The 22,271-nt window shown below is 37.4% G+C and overlaps 2 protein-coding genes across 4 annotated transcripts in view; both read right to left on the reverse strand.

Moving 5' to 3' along the window:
• Positions 1–9,500, reverse strand: part of LOC117785338 (high affinity cAMP-specific and IBMX-insensitive 3',5'-cyclic phosphodiesterase 8) — a 29,574-nt gene extending 20,074 nt beyond the window's left edge. For both annotated transcript variants that reach the window (XM_034623296.1, XM_034623293.1), the window contains exons 1-3: positions 9,458–9,500; positions 421–1,096; positions 231–321 (exon numbers count right to left, since the gene is read on the reverse strand). In XM_034623296.1, the coding sequence (XP_034479187.1) occupies positions 231–321; positions 421–717 (388 nt within the window). In that variant the 5' untranslated portion in view covers positions 718–1,096; positions 9,458–9,500. The remainder of the gene's footprint in view (positions 1–230; positions 322–420; positions 1,097–9,457) is intronic.
• Positions 9,501–16,600: 7,100 nt separating this feature from the next.
• LOC117785339 (protein dead ringer) overlaps positions 16,601–22,271 on the reverse strand; it is a 29,043-nt gene continuing 23,372 nt past the window's right edge. For both annotated transcript variants that reach the window (XM_034623298.1, XM_034623297.1), the window contains exons 7-11: positions 21,059–21,242; positions 20,571–20,718; positions 19,232–19,722; positions 17,961–18,601; positions 16,601–17,893 (exon numbers count right to left, since the gene is read on the reverse strand). In XM_034623298.1, coding sequence (XP_034479189.1) covers positions 17,523–17,893; positions 17,961–18,601; positions 19,232–19,722; positions 20,571–20,718; positions 21,059–21,242 — 1,835 coding nt within the window. In that variant the 3' untranslated portion in view covers positions 16,601–17,522. The remainder of the gene's footprint in view (positions 17,894–17,960; positions 18,602–19,231; positions 19,723–20,570; positions 20,719–21,058; positions 21,243–22,271) is intronic.

Raw genomic sequence — 22,271 nt, forward strand, 5'->3', positions numbered from 1 at the left:
CCTCATAATACCTTTATTCTTATCATTAGTCACATATTTATTTTAAGCCAGAATTTTGTTCTTATTTTGAGACCTGACATTGTAATAAATGTATGAAATTTCATTTTCTGAAATCACTCATTTTTTTAATCAAGCAGACCCATTCTCTATTCAAAAGCAGCATTATGTTCGCCACATGCATTAGTTTTTTGTGGAATTGTGAGTTACATTGTTATTTTAGAGCTACTTACTGCCCGTTCCAGTTGCCCGTCGCACAACGCTGTGGGTAAAGTTGCCAAGAGCTGCCACAGTCACAATGGAATCCTTTTTGCCAGTGCTGAGCTGCAGTCGAAGATTAAAAGAGAGAAAAAGAGATGGGGTTGAATTGGTCAGCTTGGAGAAATGGGTTTGGTAGTGAAAGGACTCAGTTCACACACTCACCTTCTCGTAGTCGGACTCGTTTTTGGTCTGTTGAGGATTTAGCAGCACCTGGTTGCACAACATGTTGTCGCCGCAGGTGGCACTGCCGGTGCTGCCATCGCCGTTCTGATTCTGCAACGTAACGGCGCCACAGCTGCAGCGGCGCATGCGGCTTCGTCGCAGTTTGATGCAGAACAACAGACTGCCATCCTTTTCATTGGCATCCAGGGGCAGGGGGGCATTGCCACCACCACCCACACCACCCGGCGCCACAGTGGTCGACGCCGAGTTGGGCAACGTGCTTGGCGAGCAGCCCATGATGTTGTCCTGTTCCAATTCCTATTTCTATTCCTGTTCCTCTTCCTGTTCCTGCTTCTCTGGCTGCTGCTGCTATGCTAATTTGCTGTCGGTTTCGGTTTGGTTTTGGTCGCTGTTTGGCTTGGTTCTTGAGTTTCAATCGAGCTGCCGACTGATGATGTTCTATGCTGCTTCTGCTTCTGTTGATGCTTAAGCTCTGGCTTGTGGCATTGGCAATGCTCCTTCTATTTGGCTTGTGCTGTTGTTGTTGCTGTTGCTGTTGTGGCTTTGTGGTTGTTGTGGGTAACATAATTGAAACATTTTTTTTTTTGGGTGTGCTCGTCAAACGGCAATCTATTGATTGGTTGATTGGCCAGTTTCCCTCTTACATCTCAAGTGCCTACACACAAAAAAGAAGGAAGAAAAATACGTAGAATATCCGTAGATGTATAAATAGAACACAATATCATGAATAGTCAAATTTTCAGCACTCAAATTTACTATTTATTTATTGGTATAATTTTTATTTTGCTGCTGTTTCACAAGAGGCAAAATGTTGACCTCTATTTGCTGGTAAGGTCTATTTTCGCTGAGCTGTCGTCTGCATTGAAGCGGGTCAAAAACTAATCACACAATCAGCTGGAACCGTTGGAGTTTAGACCCTAAAACCAGTTTGCTGACAACTATAACACAGCTAGGTTAACAACTTAAGCAATGAACAATTAACTTTAGCTACACTATCATCATAAATCATCGTAAATTGACTAAATCAATTCATCAATGGATGTGTTATAAGCATCAAATCCTATAATTCCAAAACATATCCAGACTTGTTAACTCACAGTGATGTTTATCGTTTCGATTCCAGTAAATCTAGTTTCTCAGAATACATATATTTTTTTTTGTTTAAATATTTTGCCAATCAAAATGTTTCAAAATTGTTTACGAAATTTCATTTTCATATTCAAGCGCTATCTGATTGTAATATAAATGATTTGCGTTTTTTGCGTTTTAAATTATTATTAATAATAACTCCAATGTTGAACGATATAATGAATTTATTAATATATATCTATACATTGGACAGTTCTCTTGCCGTTCTATTTATCCACGTCAAATTATCTAAATTATTACAATTTTTGTCCTAAACAATAGTGAAAAGCATTGAGCGATCGGCTTTCAATGTCTTCAGTTTTTATTAATTTGTTTTTCCCTATTTTTTTTTTCTTGCTGTTTTTTTGATGAGCTACAACAGCTTTTTATCTATTCTACAAGAAAAAACAGCGAACCAAGGTGCAAGGTAAGTAGAGAAGTGATTTTGAAATATTTATTAGAAATTCATGTAAGCTAATCATGCACTTTCTTTATTTATTTGGTTCCAGTGTTTATTCTTAATATCATTCAAAGTTGATCTAGTAATAACTTTATAGTTCCTTGAATTTTCGATTTAATGAAAAGAGTGCGTTGGAAATCCATTATTTTTTTTTTTTTTTTTTTTTAAGTTGTACCTGTATGAACTAAAATTCTTTTTTTTAATGATATGCCAAGGTTATATGTGATATTTATTGTTCAGGGAATACGAATATCTTATACTACTGAATGGCTACTGATGACCTTTTATTGTTATTATGGCTATTATTGATACTGATAAGTATGTATGGTAAGTAGTCTCAGTTTCATTGACAAGCACATAAAAGACAATTAAAAATTTACCAAAATTGTCAACGGCAATAAATTCATAAAAGCCCAATATTGGCAATGATTATTGAAGCCAAGGTAGAAGTATTGGCATTGCCATTCGCAGTCGTGATACGTGAGTAACCTGCACAAATATCAATAAGTATGTAATGCAAGAGGAAATTATTTTCAAGGCTAATGCAAGTTCATAAAAATACGGCATAAGGAATCTCTTAGCTGGGCAATATTTGTGCAAGACTGCAAGCCACCAAAATCTTGAAGAAGGTTTAAAACGGTTTCTTAATTGATTCCAAATTCTCACTTTATTTTCTAAATGTTAATTTTTAAATTGTACCATACTTTCTCTCAATACAGGACCAATATTGGAAATTATTTTCTCAGAAATTTGAGAGCTACTTGACCCTTTGCTGTATTTGAATGCATGTGATATTCGAACAATTGAGTTGTCACAGTGAGTGGGATTTGAATGGCCAAGTCGGGTAGTTTTTACTTATGCCAAGTTTGTTTGCTGTTTGCTATTTAATGTTTGCCGTTTTGCTGTGCGTTGTTTATGGTTTTGTTTAATGGCTTTGTGGCTGTGACGTCGCCTTGACGTTGCTTTATTATCGGCGACACAAATAGAAATACCATATGCCTCATCAACGGTGCGAAACCAATTTTAAATATTTAGATAAAACTTGAACGAAAGCGAAAGAAGCAAATCAACTGATATGGGGCAAAACACTTTAGATTAGCAACGGGCCCAAATGTCGACCTATTTCAAATATATTTTCTTTTTTTTTTTTTTGTTGGAAAACATTCCCACTACGCCGCTCGTGTTCAAGTTCTCAGTCTCACAGTCTGGTGGGTGGGACAAGTTGTTCACATATTAAAATAAAGTAAAAGGACCAAAAGCAGAGCATCGAGCGGAAATGCGAGATGCTGTTGCTTTATATCCTGCACTTGATTGAAAGCAGGCAATGCACGACGTTGATTGACTTGCAAAAGGGATATGTTGGCTGACTGTCTCTCTGTCCTTAAAGGACATACACGTATACCATTTAGAGCCACTTGTTGACGTCGCTTTCACTACCAATCTGTTTGTCTGTCTGTCTGCCTGTTTGTGGTTGTGTTTGCGTTAGTGTTTGTGTGTTTGTGTGTGTGCCAGCTTGTATTGTTGGCCAAAAACAAAGGCGTCACAACACAAGACACAAACTAGACAGGCAGCGTCAACAGCAATGGCAACAGCCTCAATCTCAAATACGAGACAATGGCCAGTCAGTCAATTCCAATGCTGAGAGGAGAGATCGAGCAGAATATTTGTATATAGTCTGTATGGATATACTTGAACATCTCATTGTTTCTCTCTCAGTTTGCTAGTTGTTGTTTTAAACAAAATATATTTTTAGCAAAACCATAACTATTAAAAGAAAATTAATGAATTTTGCTTTTCGCCTTGCTTTTTCAAGCTGCATGAATAAGAGCAACACAATTTATGGCTAGCCTTCAAGTGGCAGCAAGGACACACGCCTCACGTTATGCAACTAAAAACACTAAACTAATCACATCAGCATCGGCAGCACCAAATTCTATTAGTGCTACATCAGGTGGAAGGTGGTAGGGTGGTACACTGGAAAAAAAAAACTTCTAAAATCAAGAACATTAATCTTAAATATTTTGTTCCTAAATTAAAAACATTTTAAGACCATATTACGAATACTTAGAATATTATTTTAAAAAATCAAAGTTCCTTATACATGAATAAAAGTCTTAAAGCCTATTCCCACGACATTTTCATTTCCCATTTTCAGCATTCGGGCCGAATGTGGACTTCATTTCAGTACAAAATCCGAATGATCATTTTGGCTCATTCATAATAAATGTTTAGATTTTTTGCCATTCACCCCGGCGAATTTCAGTATATTTTTATTGAGCACGCGATGCTTATCGATAAAATCGTGAAAAAAAGCAATAAACACTTTAACCAGCTGTTTTGTTTAATAAATATAAGTTAGCAAAAAATGTGCGCGAATTATAATTGCAAAATAAAAATGAAAATGTACTTATTTTCAGCTTTTTATAATTTTTGCACACAAATCGAACTGCTAATTTATTTCAAGTAAATGAAAAAATGTTTTAACAGTTTCACATTTAGTCGTGGAAAGCCAAAAATCTGACAAATTCAAATGTGAGCAAATGTGGCAAATGTGAGTGGTCGTGGAAATAGCCTATTAAATTGTTAGGAAAGTATAAATGTGTACTATTTCATATAGAACAAATGTTGACTCCGTGGCGCTCTGGTTAGAGAAACCGCTTCAGTTGTGAAAAGCAGTTGACGCCGGTTCGAATCCCACTCGTAAGAAAGTAAAATAACATTTATAAAATTACCAAGACAGAATAAAACGTATATAAATCAAAATTAAAAAAGAAGTTTATTATAAATTAAAGAATCATTTTAAATTTTTAATTTTTTTTTTTTAATTTTAAGAACACTTATTCTTAAAATAAGAACTTTGTCTTATTTAAAATGTTCTTAAAACCAAGATGTGATTTCTTTATTTAAGAATCTTATGTTCTCGACGCAGACCAAAAATCTTAGTTTTAAGACTAATATCTTGATTTTAGAACATTGTTTTTTATCAGTGTAGGCGCATTTGCAGCAGGACCATCTTGACTGTCACGATGCTGCCAAGGTGGGCATATGGAATGCCATGCACGTTATTAGTATGCAGGTGGTAGTAGGTATTTTTGTATAATAGCATCATCAGGTGTGTGTGTGCGTGTGTGTGGCACAATATAAATTAAAGTCTATGTATATATAGTCGTATCTACATCATGTATGGAGAGCCACAGCCAGTCATCGCCATGTAGAGCGACAGGGGGCCATATCCATATCCATATTTGTGGCAACTTGGCAACTTGGCAACCGAGCGGCAAAGCGGCAAAGCTGACAAAGAAACCAGCAAAACGCAGCCGAACAATTTTGTATCTAATAGTTTTTGCCAACTGATGTTTTGCAGCTGCATTTTGTATTGTTTACACACACTTGTATTTATCTATCTATCTATCTATCTATATATCCATCGATAGAAGCTAGTAAGTATCTATACGATACATGCATGTATACGAGAATGAATTATATCTGTGCATGCACATTGTAGCACTGTTTATAGCCTGTATCCATTAAAATTGGTCAAAAAGGGTATAATTAAGCTATGCACATATATTGAATAGGCATACCCTATAACTGATCAGCTTAGGCGATCTAAAAATAGATTCTTCACACATATAGATACTTTGAGTGGTATTATTTTTATAGATACACAGCAGTTTGAATTCTGAGAATTTAATCAACAAAATTAGATAATATACATACAGATTATTCACAAATAAATGTTTGAATAGATTATACAATAGATTATTCCCTCGCTAGAGGGAATCAGCTAGTCGTATACTTTAAGAGCATTCCCACTTGTTAATTGTGCAATTTATATGCTCTGCCTGAAACAGATAATTTCAATTTTCCCATACAAATGCCGGCCATAAGTATTAGTTATTTAAAGTACACACTATTAATTAAAGTAGTGACATTACTTAAACAACAACTGCTTAAATAGCCAGTGCAAAATATTTGATCTGGTTACACTTCCGATTACTGTTTCAGGTTGAAGTGCATTGCCATATTAATTAATTTAAATACTTAATTATTAATGGAATTAAAGAAATGTTGTAAATTGCGGGTTAAAAATCATCTGATTATTAATGAGAATTTAATTAGATTTTTATCTTTATTAAATTCTCCTCTCGCGTTTATTAATCAAAATAAATCGGCTTATGCATTAATGCGAGTATCAATAAAAATCTGATTGAAAGAATAATGAAAACCGGCTTAAGAAACTGATTCTTAGCAGTTTAGCTATAGTTTCTTAATTAGTAAATTAATTAATTTTGTGGGGAATTAAGCATGGAAATGAATGGCTATAAATAGCATGAGAAAATAATAGGGAATTCAATTATAATCAAGACATTAAAAGTTATTTTCCATAACTATTTATATCTAAAATAAAACAATTAAGCAAAATATTTTATCAAAACAATCATTTGTTTATTTCACAGCTTGAGACAAGCACGAGTATTTGTTTAAAAATTGCAACTGAGCCTTAATAATATTACGAGTATGTCTGATTTGGATTCAACATGCGGCAGCTATCAAGTTGATTCAACAGAATTAAAGTCAAGATAATGAAAACAATATTCTATTACAAAATTGTTCTTATTACTACTTATTTTTCGTCAATTGCAAATATTATCAATTAATTGTGTTTTTTTTCCTTCATGGAAATGTCATTTAATATGAGGGTATTTTCAGAAAATCATTAATAAATAAAAATGCCTCTGCTCATAAATATGAAATTCATTTCAAAGAATAAAAATACGACCTGTAAGCCCTAAAGCGTAGTCAACTATGCAATACCTTAAAATAAAATGAAAAAAAAAGAAATTAAGGAATATGAATAAGGAATATATTACTGTCCTTTGCATACATTTGTAGAGTATACCACCATATTTAAAAATTTTCTGCTACACGCATTATAAAAAGTTCTATTCGCATGGTCAGCTAATTAATTAATACTTATATTTAGTAGCTTAAATTTACCGGAAAGAAAAATGGCAAGCAATCAGCCAGCTGAGATTGAGGTTGAGATTGTTTGTGGCGTGTGTTGGGTTGGGTGTGTTGGGTTGTGGTTAAAGTGTTCGACCTTCGGCGGTCACTAAGAATTTCATTCTTGGTTTGTGCGTCACACAAATGTCAGCAACATTCATAAATATGTTCATATGTACATTTACATTTTACTCTGCCCTTGATGCCGCCGAGATGAGACGAACAGCAGGCCTCGAAACTAATCGCTTATATGGGGAAGAATGCCCTATTTGATAATGGATTTAAGTAGATATACTCGTATAATCAACTATGTACATTAGGGAGCATCAATTTTTTTTTTTACCAAAAAATGGTAACCCAAATTCGTAATCTGCAGTCAATTCTAAGATTTTGTCACCAGGAAACCATAATTCTTAAATCAATTCGTAGTCCCCGCTTTTGAATTGAAAAACTTTGTGCTTTTGGTCGTTACATGGACGAAAATAATGTATTAAGGACAATTGGTTCTTTTTGAAATTTTGAAAGTCCTGGACCTAAGAAGAGTTTTGACACCAATCTTGTCAGGATTGGAGCCAAAACTCCAAAGGCGTGCTAATAATAACATGCTATAAATTTCAAAAAATTAAGTTTTCAAGTCAAAAAGAAAGGATTAGGAATTCATTTTAGAACCACGATTTCTTGGTAAAAAACATCTTAGAATTTGGGTAAATATTTTTCATTTTTACAAATGGATGCACTCTAATGTACATATATAAGTGTAAATATGATGTAGTTGTATTCGAAACATTTTGTTAGACTTTGTATGACCGTAAATGTGGATGAATGAGCCTTTTTTTTGCCACTTGCGAATTTGCATTTCAAATGGCGATCTAAACTGAAAGATAAAGGCAAAAGTGTCGCCCATTGAGAGCATCTTGGAAGTAGCTGACAATACGAAGCGAGCATGACAATGCGAGTACACAGTGATGAGTACTATAAACCGCGATTTATGAATGCCCTGCAATGAAGCTAGACTGACCCAAACATGTGCAAATATATGTGTATATCTAACATATGTATACATACAACATCATATACATATGTGTACTAATACTAACTGTATATCTAGATATATTTGTAGATGTATCTGCGAGTACGAGTAGTCGGTAAATGGGCGGGCTGCTTAACATGCACGCTGTGATGAGGGATCGCTTGCATAACTGTAGTTACAAAATGTACGAGTTGCCGTTCGAATATGTGCATGTGTATGTGTATGTGTATGCAATGGATTGTAATCGGTGATTTGGTGAATCGCTTGAATACGAGTATATCGAAAACAGTATGCAATGGCACGGCTCAATTTTATTTGTTGTAAACAATAACAGCAACCGTAAAAAAAAACAATAACCACAACAATAGCGATGCGTCGCAGCAATTTCAATTTTAATAAACAGTTAAAATTGAGAATTAATTAAGAAATACTCAGAAACGGACGCCGGGAGGAAGAGAGGTTGCCCCCTCCTCACTGATTATGGAGACAACGTATCGCATAGATAGTGAAAATGAAAATGAAAGAAACTGAAAACAAAATACAATACTAAAAAATTCAGTTATTAGACAATCGCCGAAATGGGTCAGTACACAGCCTACTTACTTATACGGAGGCATTGATATCTCTGTCCATAAGTTAATTTTCGTAGGTAAAAATTGTGTGTGTATAAAATGAGAAACCAAACGAAATGAAATGAAACGCAAATTGCAAAGTTTATTGTGGCTTGTTTATAAGTACGAGGCGATATTTTTGCATTGTTTATTACTAGTATGAATATGGACATATAGCTATAGCTATAGCTATAGCAATATGGCAATGGGTATGGGTATGGATATAGGCAGGGGATATCTATGGGTGGTGACTGAGCATGAGACGCGACTGTCCGATAATTTTTGAAGCGCCTTTTAATGTGCGGCTGCTGTTGTTGTTGTGGTTGTTGTTGCCTCGCCCTGTATGTAAGAAGAGAGCAGCTGCTGACTCGAGACTCAGACAGAAATGTAGGCAAAGTCATTGTGGGACAAGTCAGATATACATTTAAATATATGTATACTATATACATATATATATAAGTGGAAATTTCCTTCAACTAACGAATATGCTTTTAATTTTAATGTTTATTTAATATTGGCTGTTAATATTTCTTAATTATTTCATTTCATTTAGTTTTTTTTTTTAGTTGAGAGACAGCGACAATTTCAAGGCGAGTATCTGTGTGCTACATAGATGCATAAGTATGTGTACAAAAATTCTTACTTATTCACAGCGATTCGTAGCTCGAAAGTATTTTGTGTAAATGTCACAACATATTAAGATACATGGGCAACAAAAGACAAAAAAAAAATACAGAAACAAAAACTAAAGTATGTACAATACATTATCTGTTGACGTACCAAAAAGTAGTCGTTAAATTTGTTGTTGTGGTTGCTGTTGTTGTTGTTGTTGTTGTTGATGGTGTTGTTGTTGCTGTTGGTTTGTGGCTGGTATTTTATTTTTTATTTTAATATTTATATCAGACTCTAGATATAAATTAAACAAATACACATGAACAATGAGCACACACACACACGCGCACGCATACATAGATACATAGATACAGATTTATGTATGGATGTATGTATGCATAGATACTCGAATACTTCTTCGCGGAATATCGTCACAACAATAACAAAACATTTTGTGTGTGAGCATTGTTGTTGTTGGTGTTGTTGTTACTGTTGCTCTTTCTTCACAAATTAGAATTTATTTTAATACACGGAGGTCACGTTCATAGCACGGCGACAGCGGCGCACACTGGGGCAGGCGGCCGATATGCGTGGCAAAAATCATTTTTTTGACGAAAGCGTTTATAAAAAGTAATAAAGGCATTCGATAGAGAAATCTCCAGAGATTACAAATCCAAAAGATTTTTGAAATCAGGTAAAAATTGTGGGCGTGACAGCCTCTCAAAGTTGACCCTTATTTCAGTGCGCGCACAAATGTGGATTTTTCCTAAAATGCAAACTTTAAAACTGATTTGATGACAAGTTATATGACCGATCTTTATGTTTTGGTTTCATCTGAAAAGTACATTCATTTTAATTAAATGCCGTAGAATTTTGTTTCTTCACTTGTTGACCTTTCATTCCAGCGATGTTTAAAAAGCACTAAAATTAGGCTATTTTTGACTTTGATGGAATAGAAAAAAATTGGACCTGAAGGACTCGATCCCACTACCACAGGAGTCTTCGTTAATCAATTCTCTAACGAAATAACCCCGGTCTTTCATGCGTCCAGCTGCGTCTGGGAGAGTTATAGGACGAAAACTGATGCAACCTCGCAAAAAAATGGTGATAGAAGAGGAAGAGCGCAGTGCAATTTCATACGTTTTCGCTATGCCAGGCATCATACAAGATATATCAAAAAAACAAAATTTTTTTTTTTAAATAAGCGTAATAAAACTTTTTATATATTAAACAATGCTTTTAAAGAATAAAATAGATTGAAATTTATATTTCGAACAAAAAATAAATAAATTTTTTTTTTAATTTTACATGTAAAATATGCACTGAAAATATTTTTCAACTTTGACCGAAAGCCCTGAATCAACCAGTAGGCCTATTACGCAGTTAAAGCACTGATTTTAAAGCTTATGAAGTTTTCTATTAAATGCTTTTTAAATTTTGAAAATATCTTCACTGGTTCAAAAGATATGATTTTTGCAACGCAAAATGAGGATCTGCCCCACTGTGCGCCGGAGCAACAACTGTGAGCAGCAGCAGCAGCAGCTACTGAAGTGCAATCAAAAAATTGCGATGTGACGTCACAAATGCGCCCAGCGATAACACAGACTGTGTATCTGAGAGATACAATTGGCTCACATTATGGTTGCCTAATTTACAAGCGCACACACAAACACACACAAGCACACACAAATACTTGTATTTTGGTTACAACTACGTTTAGTATTCTTATGTATTACTCTTTTATTTGAATTTTTTTGCTGCTTTGTATAGGCAAAATGTTCTTGCGCTGCGACAGCGGCTACCGGCGAGTTGTGACTGCGACTTGGAGATCTCGATCCACATCCAAACGGACCGAGGCGACGCGACGCAGCGCGACAACAACGACGGCGACGGCAACGGCGACGGCGACGACAACAACGACAACGACGATTGCCTGTCAAAGCAAAACGTCAAACTGATTTCGCTCTGAGCTGCAAAGCGCGAAGCGGTACGCGATACGATACGAAAATATAAAACAATACGAAAAATACTAAAAGAAAAGAAAAACTGAAACAATCTGCGGGATACAAATGCGAGGCGAACGCACAACGAGTGTGAGTACAAGTATGAGTATGAGTACGAGTACGACTATGAGTATGAGTATATCAGTATCTGTATCTGAACTTGGCAACGCCAATTGCCACTGCCAACAGAAGCAGCAGCAGCAGCAACAGAAACAACAACAGCACGAGTAAACAGCTTTCAACTGAGAGAGAGAGAGAGAGAGCGAGAGAGCACCGCACTAAGGTTGAAACGAAAGAAATCAAAGCAATTCCAAGCAAAGACGACACGAAGAGTGTCGGCGAGAGCGTACGCAATAAGTAATCAAGAAAGAGAGAGCGAGAGAGTGGCAGAGTGGGAGCAACAAGGTGAGCTGCTGCTGGCGCTGACCGCGTGAGCCAACAAAAGGTAAACGATCGTGCGTGAAAAACACGAACGCTCAATCGAGCAATCGGCACGTGACTCTTGCCGTCGGCTGTTAACCAGTAAAACGAATATACAGACTCTGTTAAACGAAGAGCAACTGGCACGTGATATACGATTAACAGTCGAATGTTAACAGCGATCGTTGTCGCACACTTTATTATGATGACACAGCTTCGTCGTTGCCGGCAAATGAAATTGAAATTGGAAGAAGGAGAAGAAGAAGTAGAAGTAGAAATAGATGGAGATGGAGAAATATTTCTGCTTTGGATTTCTGCCTTCGCCTTCGCGTCTTTTTTGCTGTGCAGCTTAACAGCGTTTAGTATTCGCATAACGAGCTTTTGTTCTTAGCTAACTGTAATTGCGTTTGCGTTTGTGTTTGCTTTCGCTTTGGGCACGAGTGCTTTATCAGCTAGTGGAGCGATGAACCGACTGTCGACTGTCGGCCAGCAGCTTTAATATCAATTAGTTAGTTAAGTCGGTGTTAGTTAGTTGGTTAGTTAGTTAGTCTGCGACTGCATGCAAACAAATCACGGCATCCGACCAGAGACCCACTTTCCACTTTCTGTTTAATGTGCTACCAGTCGAGTATGGATGGAGTATAAGTTTGAGTACACAGAAAATAAAATCCGGGATTTCGGTATAAAATCTGTTCCGGAGTTTCTTAAATCACGTCCAACATATTTACTTGATTCAATCACAATTTTTCTTAGCACTATTTTGATTTTTAGAGTTTTGTTACATCAAATTTTAAAGGCTTCTTTGACTTTTTTAATGTTGAATGACATATTCTTATTCGCATTTTGTCCTAATTTAACTATAATGTCCTGAATAAATTCTTCAAAAAAAAAAATACATGCTAATATCACGAATTTTTAACTGGAATTTTAGCATGATTTGGTTTTTTTCTGTGTATAAGTATGAATATGGCTATGAATACTGATATGAGTGTGTGGTATTGTATTTGAATTTATGGCATGCAATGCACTAAAGTACGAGTATATAATTATAATTATTACCTGCTGTTTGTGGCTTTGTTGAATTTCCGCAGAATATTTTTGTAAATGCAATTTCGCTGCTAATTAAATGATGCACAATCACACGCACACACACACACACACAAACACACACACGACTTCAACCGCAACGGCAACAAAAACAGAAACAGTTGCAGAGTTTATTTATTATGTGGCGCAGAGTAAATCACAAAAATTTAGCGATAAAAACAAATGGAAACAACAACCAACAACAGGAGCGGCAAGCGCCGAATGTTTTCCAATTAGAAACGAGCTGCTGCTTCAACTGCTGCTATTGGACTGATACTGATTCAGTTTGTGATTCTGATTCCGATTCCGGGCAGCTAGATAGTCACGATATGGGCCAGTTGGGCAGCCAGCGGGACGCTCAGTCAGTCAGACGGTTGGCCACTGAGTGAGTCAAATAAGTATAAGTAGTAATAGAATAAAATTACTTTTTTTTATAAATAAAAATTTTCTTTTTTGTTATATACACATATTTTATTATTTGCGATTGTGTGCTGCGTGTGTGCTTGTTGTGTACAACAAATTGTGGCTGCGTTTCTGTATCTGTATCTATATATTGTATCTACGGCGTACGCGTCGTTTGTTGCGCGCACTGTGCTCCGTGTATCTATCAATTCTGCCAAAACTGAACTAAAACTCTCAAGTGTGCAAAAATCCTACATAAGTGAAGTATCGCCAATGGCAGCGTCTCTGCCTCTGCCTCTGCCTCGGTCAACGTCAGCGCCAGCGTCAACGTCAACGTCAGCCGAGCGCGTTTATGTTGAGCAGCTGAAACTGAAGCTGTAACTGAACAAATGTTGGTATTATTGACGAGTGCCACCACGAATAGAGCTACGAACACATATACAAATACAAACACAAATACACACACTTGCACGTGCAGATACACATACAGACACAGATGCGGATACAGATAAAGATACACACAAACAACAACAAGCAAACATTTGGCTTGTTGCATGCCTGTGAGCTTCCCCAATGTTGAGATACAAAAAGCTTGCAAGCTTCGGCTTCTAAGGGTTGGTTTACCGCCGACAGGTAGCACAGCGTCAGCGTCAGCGTCAGCAGCAGCCTCAACAGCAGCGCAGCAACAGCGCGGCAGCAGCGACAGCGCTGAATAAAAGTGCAAGTTAAAAGCGAGCTTGCTATTGGGACATCCACACATACATAGATACTTGTGTACTTGTGTTATTTTGGCCAGCTGCCTTTTCATGCAGCCGCCAGAAGTGTGCTACAGTTTTATGAGGCGCAAGCGCCGCATTAAATGTTGCCAACGCAATGTTGCCAAGCCAAGCAGCAGCAACAAGTTGCTGTTATCAGTTCCAGGTTTGACTACGTAAACTGTTAACGAAAAAGTTAATTTAAAAATATGAGAGACTAAAATTTACTCTCTCAACTAGTATTAAAAATGCACATATACTTATTTCATAATAATATTTTTAATAAAATTAATATTTTTCAGAATATGTTAAGTTTTATGTTATATTTTCATTTTTAATGGTAGTAAACTTAATTAAACTTTACAATTATTTTTAAAAACTAAGTTGATATTTTGTAAACACATGTATTTGACCTGGGGTACATTCATATTTTAAGGGTATTTAATGACAGTACATTTAATTTTTTTAATTGCATATTTCTAAAATTCATAAAGTTTTGATGCACGAATGTTGCTGTAAAAATGTTGCTAATCATCTGAGATTGGCAGCATGTTTAGCTGCAACTTGTATACTGTCGATACTACCGTTGACAACTGTTGCTTGTCGCCAGAGAGCGGAAGTGTGACGAATACGACTACAATGAAAGCACACACACACACACACACACACATGCTAAAGCTGGCAACATAATTACGCGCTGCTCGCTGTGTACTAAAAAGCCACACAATTGTTGTATTAAACACATTAAATGTGTGTGCAGTGTACTTGTGCTTGTACACATGTTTATAACGGGAACCTTACTTCTGCTTCCCTGTAATGCGTATAGGTAACACACATACACAAACACACACACACTCACATATACATTTTAAAGCTTAGTTTGTATTGGTAAATAATAGCAGACTGACTGGGCACCGAAAAGGGCAAACAGCTATTGTACTTGATGTAGGCATCGTATTAAGCTTCTCTGTGTGTGTGTGCGTATGTATCTATAACACATAATATACAATTTATAAATACTTCTAAGCAGTACCTCCAAAGGAGCTTATGATTGTGTGTGTGTGTGTGTGTGAGGAGCGGGCGGTTTTAGCTTGGCAAACTCGCGACTTTATTGTTGTATTATTGGCCTTTAATTTGACCATCAATATTTTCCCAGGCATCAGCATAAATTTCCTGCGCCTTTCCCTTTTCCGTTTGGCTAATTTGTGTTATGTTTTTGTGTTATGTATTTCAATTGCTTTGCTTCCTTTATTGTTGTTTTTATTTTTGAAGCGAGTTCTGAAGAAATTTGACTTTACAGCCTACACAATTAGTTTAATTGTTAGGATCGATAAATTGTTTTTAAATATTCTTAAAGGAAAACCTTTTGTGTAGCCTACTTTTAGGCTGCATCGATGGAAAGTTGCCACAATTAAAGTGCCTGGTTAAGATAGTCTTTAGGCTGGTTTTGAATTATGAATGTGCTGCAAAAAGTTGCGTACTTAAAGCCAAACTGAGCTGTTTATTACTGGGGTCTTGAACGCACTTACCACTTACCACTTGCCACTTACCACTTGACTCTTCCTACTCCGGCAATAACAAAAGGCGCTACAAAATGTTGCGCTGGGCCTGCTCATTATGTGGGGATTCAGACGTTTTGAGCAAACCCCTGAATTTTGCCTTAATGTAGTTAGCACTTGATTTCGTCTCACCTGCTCCTTCTACCCATCTCCCTCACACACTCTTTGCCCCGCCAGTCGACAATTTCACGGATCCATTGTTTCTCAACAACATTTGTTTTTCATCACTTTGTTTGGTGTGCATTTTGTGGTCCGGGCAGGAAGTTAGGAACTGGAGATTGCCGACTTGGGGGGATTATAATCTACGGCCACTTCTGCGTGTTTATGACTTTTGAGGCCCTGCTAAAAAGGCAAAAGGGCGAGGCAAATATTGTTGCTTACATAAGGCAAGGCAAACAATGTGCATTATATGAGTAATCTTGTGCAACAAATGATGCCCCACTGAGTGGCAAGCTATGTTTTCTTATACACTCGCAGAGAACAGATATTATAAGAATGTAAAAAGCTGTGCAACGCATTCAATCGCTGTAAATCATATTAAAGAGCCGAATTTTGTACTTATTTTTTCAATTTTAATTTACGAAAATGTACAAAATTTAAATAAATTTGCATCAGAAACTATTCGATAGTGGAAACTCTCTGTTAGGGTATTAGCCATTCGTCTTCACCAGAAGCAGCTGTTCTTATTCATATTTTATATTGTTTGGCCACTTAGTGGCAGCGCTATATAACCGACTTCCGACTCCCGACACTCTGATTCGGTTTAATCCACCCGCGGTGATCAGCTAATTAGTAGCAATCAGCCAATTTTATAGCCCGCCCTTGATATAATAATTTCGAGTACCCCAACCACAAAAGTTTGAGTAGTTTGCGAATTGAGCTAAAATTAAATAGATTTATTATTCAATAAATTGAACGATTACGCTTACAATATTTGTAGCTATGTTTAACTTGGCTTTGGAGTGGGACTAAGGAGAGATTGGGCTGGGTGAGGGGGGGTAGTGGGGGTGTGGCCAACGCGTAAACATTTTTATGACATTGATATTTACTCGTATATGTATAATTATTTGTTTATGTTTATGTATGTGCTTTATGCTTTATGTTTTAGGCTCATAATTGTATTTATGTCTATATCCTATGGTGTATGTGGTCATAATGTGTGTGTGTGTGTGTGTATGTGTGTGAGTGTGTTTGTGTGAATGTTCACTTAAAATTACATAAAGATATATCTATATATATGTGTGTATATATAAATGAATAAAGATATTTACTACTACATAGCAATTATTGATATGTACACGAGCTTTGCAGCCTAACACAAATTAAAAACTGAGCAAAAAAAAAATAAAAGTTAAAATATTTCTGAATTGCTCGCTAAATAAAAACAGATTTCAATCCCAGGGGGGCGTAAGTGTGTGTGTGTGTGTGTGTGGATGGGGCGTGGCATGACCTTAGGTACCCTAACAACTAATCAAATGTCAATTATTCTCATTTCTTCACTGTTCGTGTATTTTTGAAATTGTTGCAGCTGCTTATGAACTAGGTCCTATTAATAAATACAATGCTCGTTAGCTTGTCTTTTATGCAAAATGTGGAAATTGAACATACTAAGCGATATATATGTAGTATATATATAGTATATGCTATAATTATGTATATAGATGTATGTATGTATGTATATGTGTATATATATTGTATGTAGGTGTATGTGAGTGTATCTTTCATGCAGAGATGCACTTTAGTCTTAGCCAGGTTTACGAATTTACACACACATGTTTTTCGCTACTCGCCGGTTTCGTCTTTAACCTCAATCTAAACTCACTCGCTCGCAGGCTGCTTTTGACTTGCTACTCGCTACTCGCTACAAATGCCTCATGTGTGAGTGTATTTACATAGAACTATGCTGTGTGTATGCGTGTGTGTGTGTGTGTGTTGAGTTCTTGATTTTTTTATTTTTCTGAAAAATATGACTTTGGTATTCCTTTTAATATACTTTTCCCTCGATTCTTTACGAACTGACCACAGCATCTTTAAGCAGGGTTACGCCCCCCGTTCCCACAGTGCCCCCATTGCCCACACCGCCCACTCCGCCCACTCCATTCACAATGTCATCCGTGGTCTGCTCCGGTTCCTCGTCAATTGCCTCGTTCTGGCTGACTTCCTGGCTATTATCAGGCTTGACCGCATTGCAAGCCTCCTCAGAAGCAGTCTCCTCCTCCTCGGACTTGGCAGCTGCATTTGCAGCATTTACCGCGTCCGAGTCCTCGGATCTTGGGTCTGTTCTGCCGGCTGCTGCATTGGCGACCAGGACACCCGAGTACTTAATGCCATTCAGCTCCAGGTTGACAATCAACTGCTGCTCACCATTGGTGCCTGTGCCTGTGGAGGGTGGAGGGAGTGAATCATTAGATTGGAATTGAATGCTTCTGCTAATTGGATTACTTACCATTGCGTGCCACTTGAAACTGCATGCCCGACAGCAGACTGAGTGTCTCGAGGGGATTCAACTTGGCACCGCCGTTGGCTGTGCCATTCTCGTGCTGTGAATCCTTGGGACTCGACTGCGCCTTACTGCTCACACTCTTCTTTTTTGTGGACACCGGCGAGCTGTGGCGATGTCCGCCGGATGCGGATGCCGTTGTGGAAGTGCTGGGTGAATTCTCAATGGCCGAGTCATCCGACTTGTCCAGATGATTCTGATGATGATGATGATGGTGGTGGTGATGATGTCCGTTCAGCTGCTGCGGCTCATTGTCATCGTGCATTGACGATGAGTTGCCCGTGGTATTGTGTTCCGCATTTCCATAATCATCCTCCGGTTCGCCCTCGGACGCTGCGTCCTGTTGCTGCTGCTGATGGTGATGATGATGGGTGATGGCGGCCACAGCGGCCATATTGTGTGGATTCAAGTAAAAGTTGGCAGGAAAACCAGGTGGCATCAGTCCGCTGCCCACACGTTTCGCTGGTGGCGGTTGATGCGGTGCATCCTCATGATCCGCCGGCTCAGGTGTTGGATCACGTTCGCGTTCGCGCTTAATGTGACTCAGATTGAGATTCGGCGGCGAGTCGGAGAGGTTCAAAGCTTCGCTAAAGGTGCACAAAAAGAAAATGTAATTCCATTTATTTATTTAATTATTAAGATTTTAACATAGTTTAAAATTGATTTTAAATTGATTTAACATTCTTTTTGAAATATTTTAATTTTTATTCACTTCTATTACTTAAATCTTTTAAAACTTTTAACTCGTTTATAATAACTAACAAGCTTAATTATTTTAATATTAAAAAGTGAATTTTTAACAATTTTCATTATCATTTCCCGAATTCTTAAATTTTTCTGCCTTAAAGTTGCCAAAAAAGAATTTAAAAAGTTGCTGGAGTTGTTGAGAGAGAGCGCAATAAAGAGCTTTGCAAAACAGACAAAGGGTGGCGCCACAGTAAAGATCGCGGAAAAAGGATCTTTGGCAGTAAAATTTTTTACCAATATTTAAAAAAAATACTTTTTTGATACTGATCAGGAATAAATATATGATACTTTATAATAGCCTAGAGCCCCAGAAATGCGTTCTTTTTTATTTTGAAAATTACAAAAAAAATATTTTTAGTTCAAAAGTGGAGACAACAACCAGCAATAGAAAACAAAACTTCGGTTATTGTCTAGGCTACAAAGTTCGTGCACTCGCTTTAACAATGTGGATGCCAAGTTGTGGTACTTACCGTTGCTGTGGACTGTGGGCCGACCCAGTTGGACTGCTGTTGTGGTACATGTGCCAAAGCGCCACCTGCGCGCTCAACGCATCGCGCGTGCTCAGCTCGGGACTCTGAGAACGTTGTCGCTGTTGTTGTTGCTGCTGCTGTTGTTGCTGTAGCTGCTGCTGCTGTTGTTGTTGCTGTTGATGATGATGCAGCGACTGTTGCTGCTGCTGCTGTTGCTGGTGGGGATGTGTGGCGCCAAGCACTGAACCAGCACTCTGCTCCTTCTTGGCCTGTATTAGCTGAAGATACTCCATCATGCGATTCTCGATCTCCTGTGTCACCAGATTGGGCATCTGGCCAAATGCCGGTCCGCCCATCAATCGACGATGCGCTGCTGCCGCGGCTGCTGCCGCCTGTGCCTGTTGATTGTTGGCTGCCGCGGCGTGTGTGACCAGCGCCAGTGGCGACATTTGTTGCATGCCACCCGGCAGAGGTGGACGTGAAATGGGCGTCTGTAATAAACAGCAATTTCGGTGAGTTATTAATAGAGAGACGGGGAAGAAGTAGTCATTTAAATCCAAGCTTAACTTGCAGTTAAAACTGGTTATTAAAAAACGAAAACATCGAATTGTCGATTCATCGCAAAAATTTGACAACGACTCATCGGTTATGCATAAAAATTTTGAAATTATTAAAAAAGTAGAACGAGGTTGGTTCTTAGTTCTTGAGTTTATTTAAGGATATTATAAAAGTCTTGGCTTCGTTTATTTTTTATTGTTGGAAATAATGTACACAGCAGACAAATATAGAAAATAAAATCAGATTAAGGTCCTTTTACCAATTACTAGTCTAGTTGGATTTTATCAAAGATACACAGTGGTGGACAAAAGTATTTACACACACACAACGAGCATTCTGTTATATTCATTTTCTACTAAATGTGCCTTTGTTTTGTGTGCTATTTTTTTAAAAGTTTTTTGAACAACAAAAACAAAATGCTGCATTAATAAAATATCTAAAAGTATGCTGCTTGGGCAAATACTTTTGTCCGGCTCTGTATTTTCTTAGCTGAAATTTAAAAAACAGCCTTAAATTATGTATTAAAATTTAAATTATTGAAGAAAATGACAAAATTAGCTTATGACTTAAAAATTAACGATTTAACTATGCAGAAAATTGATCTAAGAATTTAAACTTTAAAGAGGTAAATTTTTCATGATCATTGATTGATTAAACACATATCATTGTCCAAAGAACATTGAATTAAAGTAGATAGAAATTTGTTTTCGAAAACATCAATTCATAGATGTTTAGATGTATTTTTAGATCACTATGGTGGGGGGAAGAGGACGGTACTCACCAGTGGCATCTGATTGTGCATGGCCTCGTATTGGCCATAGCTGGAACGGCGTCCTTCACGACGATTGCCATCGATGGCCGCCTGCAGTTCGGCCGGTGTGCTGAGGTTCTTCTTTTCGCACTCGTATGGGTAGAGATACTTCATGTATCTGAAAGATGCATAAAATTATTAATAAGCGCTGCAAACATGCATTGAGTGCAAGGAAAACACAGCGTCGTCATCGTTGTCCTGTCGTTTAACTTGAATTATCGTGTAAATACGAAACGTGACGAACAGTGAATAAACACACGGAGAAACGTGCAACGTGCAACAGTCAGCAGTTGAGATGCTGATAGATTGCCCGCTGATCGTTGATCGTTGATCGGTGCTTGGCGATGTTTGATTGTCCGTTTTGTTTGTTCGCTGTTCGATGTGTTTGATCAGCGCATAGTTCTCAGATGGGTGTGGAATGAACAGTATCTTAAGTTAAGACTTGGAGCTGTACTTACTGGGTGCGTAGCGTGAATGCGGCACTGGTGATGCTCGATGGCAGATGCAGTCCCTTGATGATCTCCTGCCACAGCTTCTTGTTGATCACATCGACAAGGCCGCCGCGTGCTATCACCAAATTGTATAGTTCATAAAGATCCAGCACCGATTTGGCCATTATGGGCAGGCGATTGATGGGCGTGCCTGCAACGATGAGAAAGAGACAGAGACGGAGATGGTGAAAAATGAGAAATCGAGAAATTTGTAGCAGTGTGTGCATCCGTTTGAGCCATAAAACTTCCACTTGTGGCATGTAAATGTTTTCCAATGCGCTTGTTAAATGCACCAGCAAGCAAAACACGATTAAAAGATGCCATAAAATAGATTTATCGTATTGAGCGAGTATCTTCTTGTTGGGCATCACCCCCGTAGACCCATCCATCGATTGGCCGTGGGGCAATTAACACTAGTTGCCTACTAGCAACAACAATAACAATAACTCCAAGTGCAGACCTCTGCTCTGCTCTGGCCCTGCCCTGCCCTGCCCCTTCTCTTCCCTCCCCTTTCCTGCCCTGCACCGTCGTGAGAGCCGATAAAAACAGAAATAAATCCAAAAAGCGTATACACATGTTTGTACATATGTCGATATATGTTTATGGCAGCTAATCATCATCATCATCTTTGGCATCAGTTCTATTTCCCATTGCAATCGTTCGAGTATTATTCGATATTCGATTTTCACGTGCCACGCCTATCCATCTGCTGTCTATTTGCTTGCCCCCAAACTCAATTTGTTTGGATGCGTCCACACAAAAGTCTCAACTTGCCACAAGGTTAGCACATATGCGACAAAAAAGAATTGTGAATCTCCTACACTTGTTACTTAAATAAAATTAAAATATCTCTACATTTAATTTTAATAATAATATTTGTATTTATATATATATTTTTTTATATCTTTTTTTTATATTTAAATATTTTTACTATTTTGATTTTTAATACGAATGTCAAAAAATATTACTTAGAATACGACAATTCGAAAGAAAAAATTAGGAAAACATAATTAAGAACTCAAAATAAGGAATCCAAAATTAGAAAACCAAAATTAGGAATACAAAAATTCGGAAAAATTCAATTTGGGAAAACCAAAATGAGGAAATAAAAAATTGGGAAAACAAAAATTAAGAACAAATAAATAAATTAAAAATCCCGCGATTTTCGCAAAAAGACAAC

The sequence above is a fragment of the Drosophila innubila genome (assembly GCF_004354385.1).
Source record: "Drosophila innubila isolate TH190305 chromosome 2R unlocalized genomic scaffold, UK_Dinn_1.0 1_C_2R, whole genome shotgun sequence".
NCBI lineage: Eukaryota > Metazoa > Arthropoda > Insecta > Diptera > Drosophilidae > Drosophila > Drosophila innubila.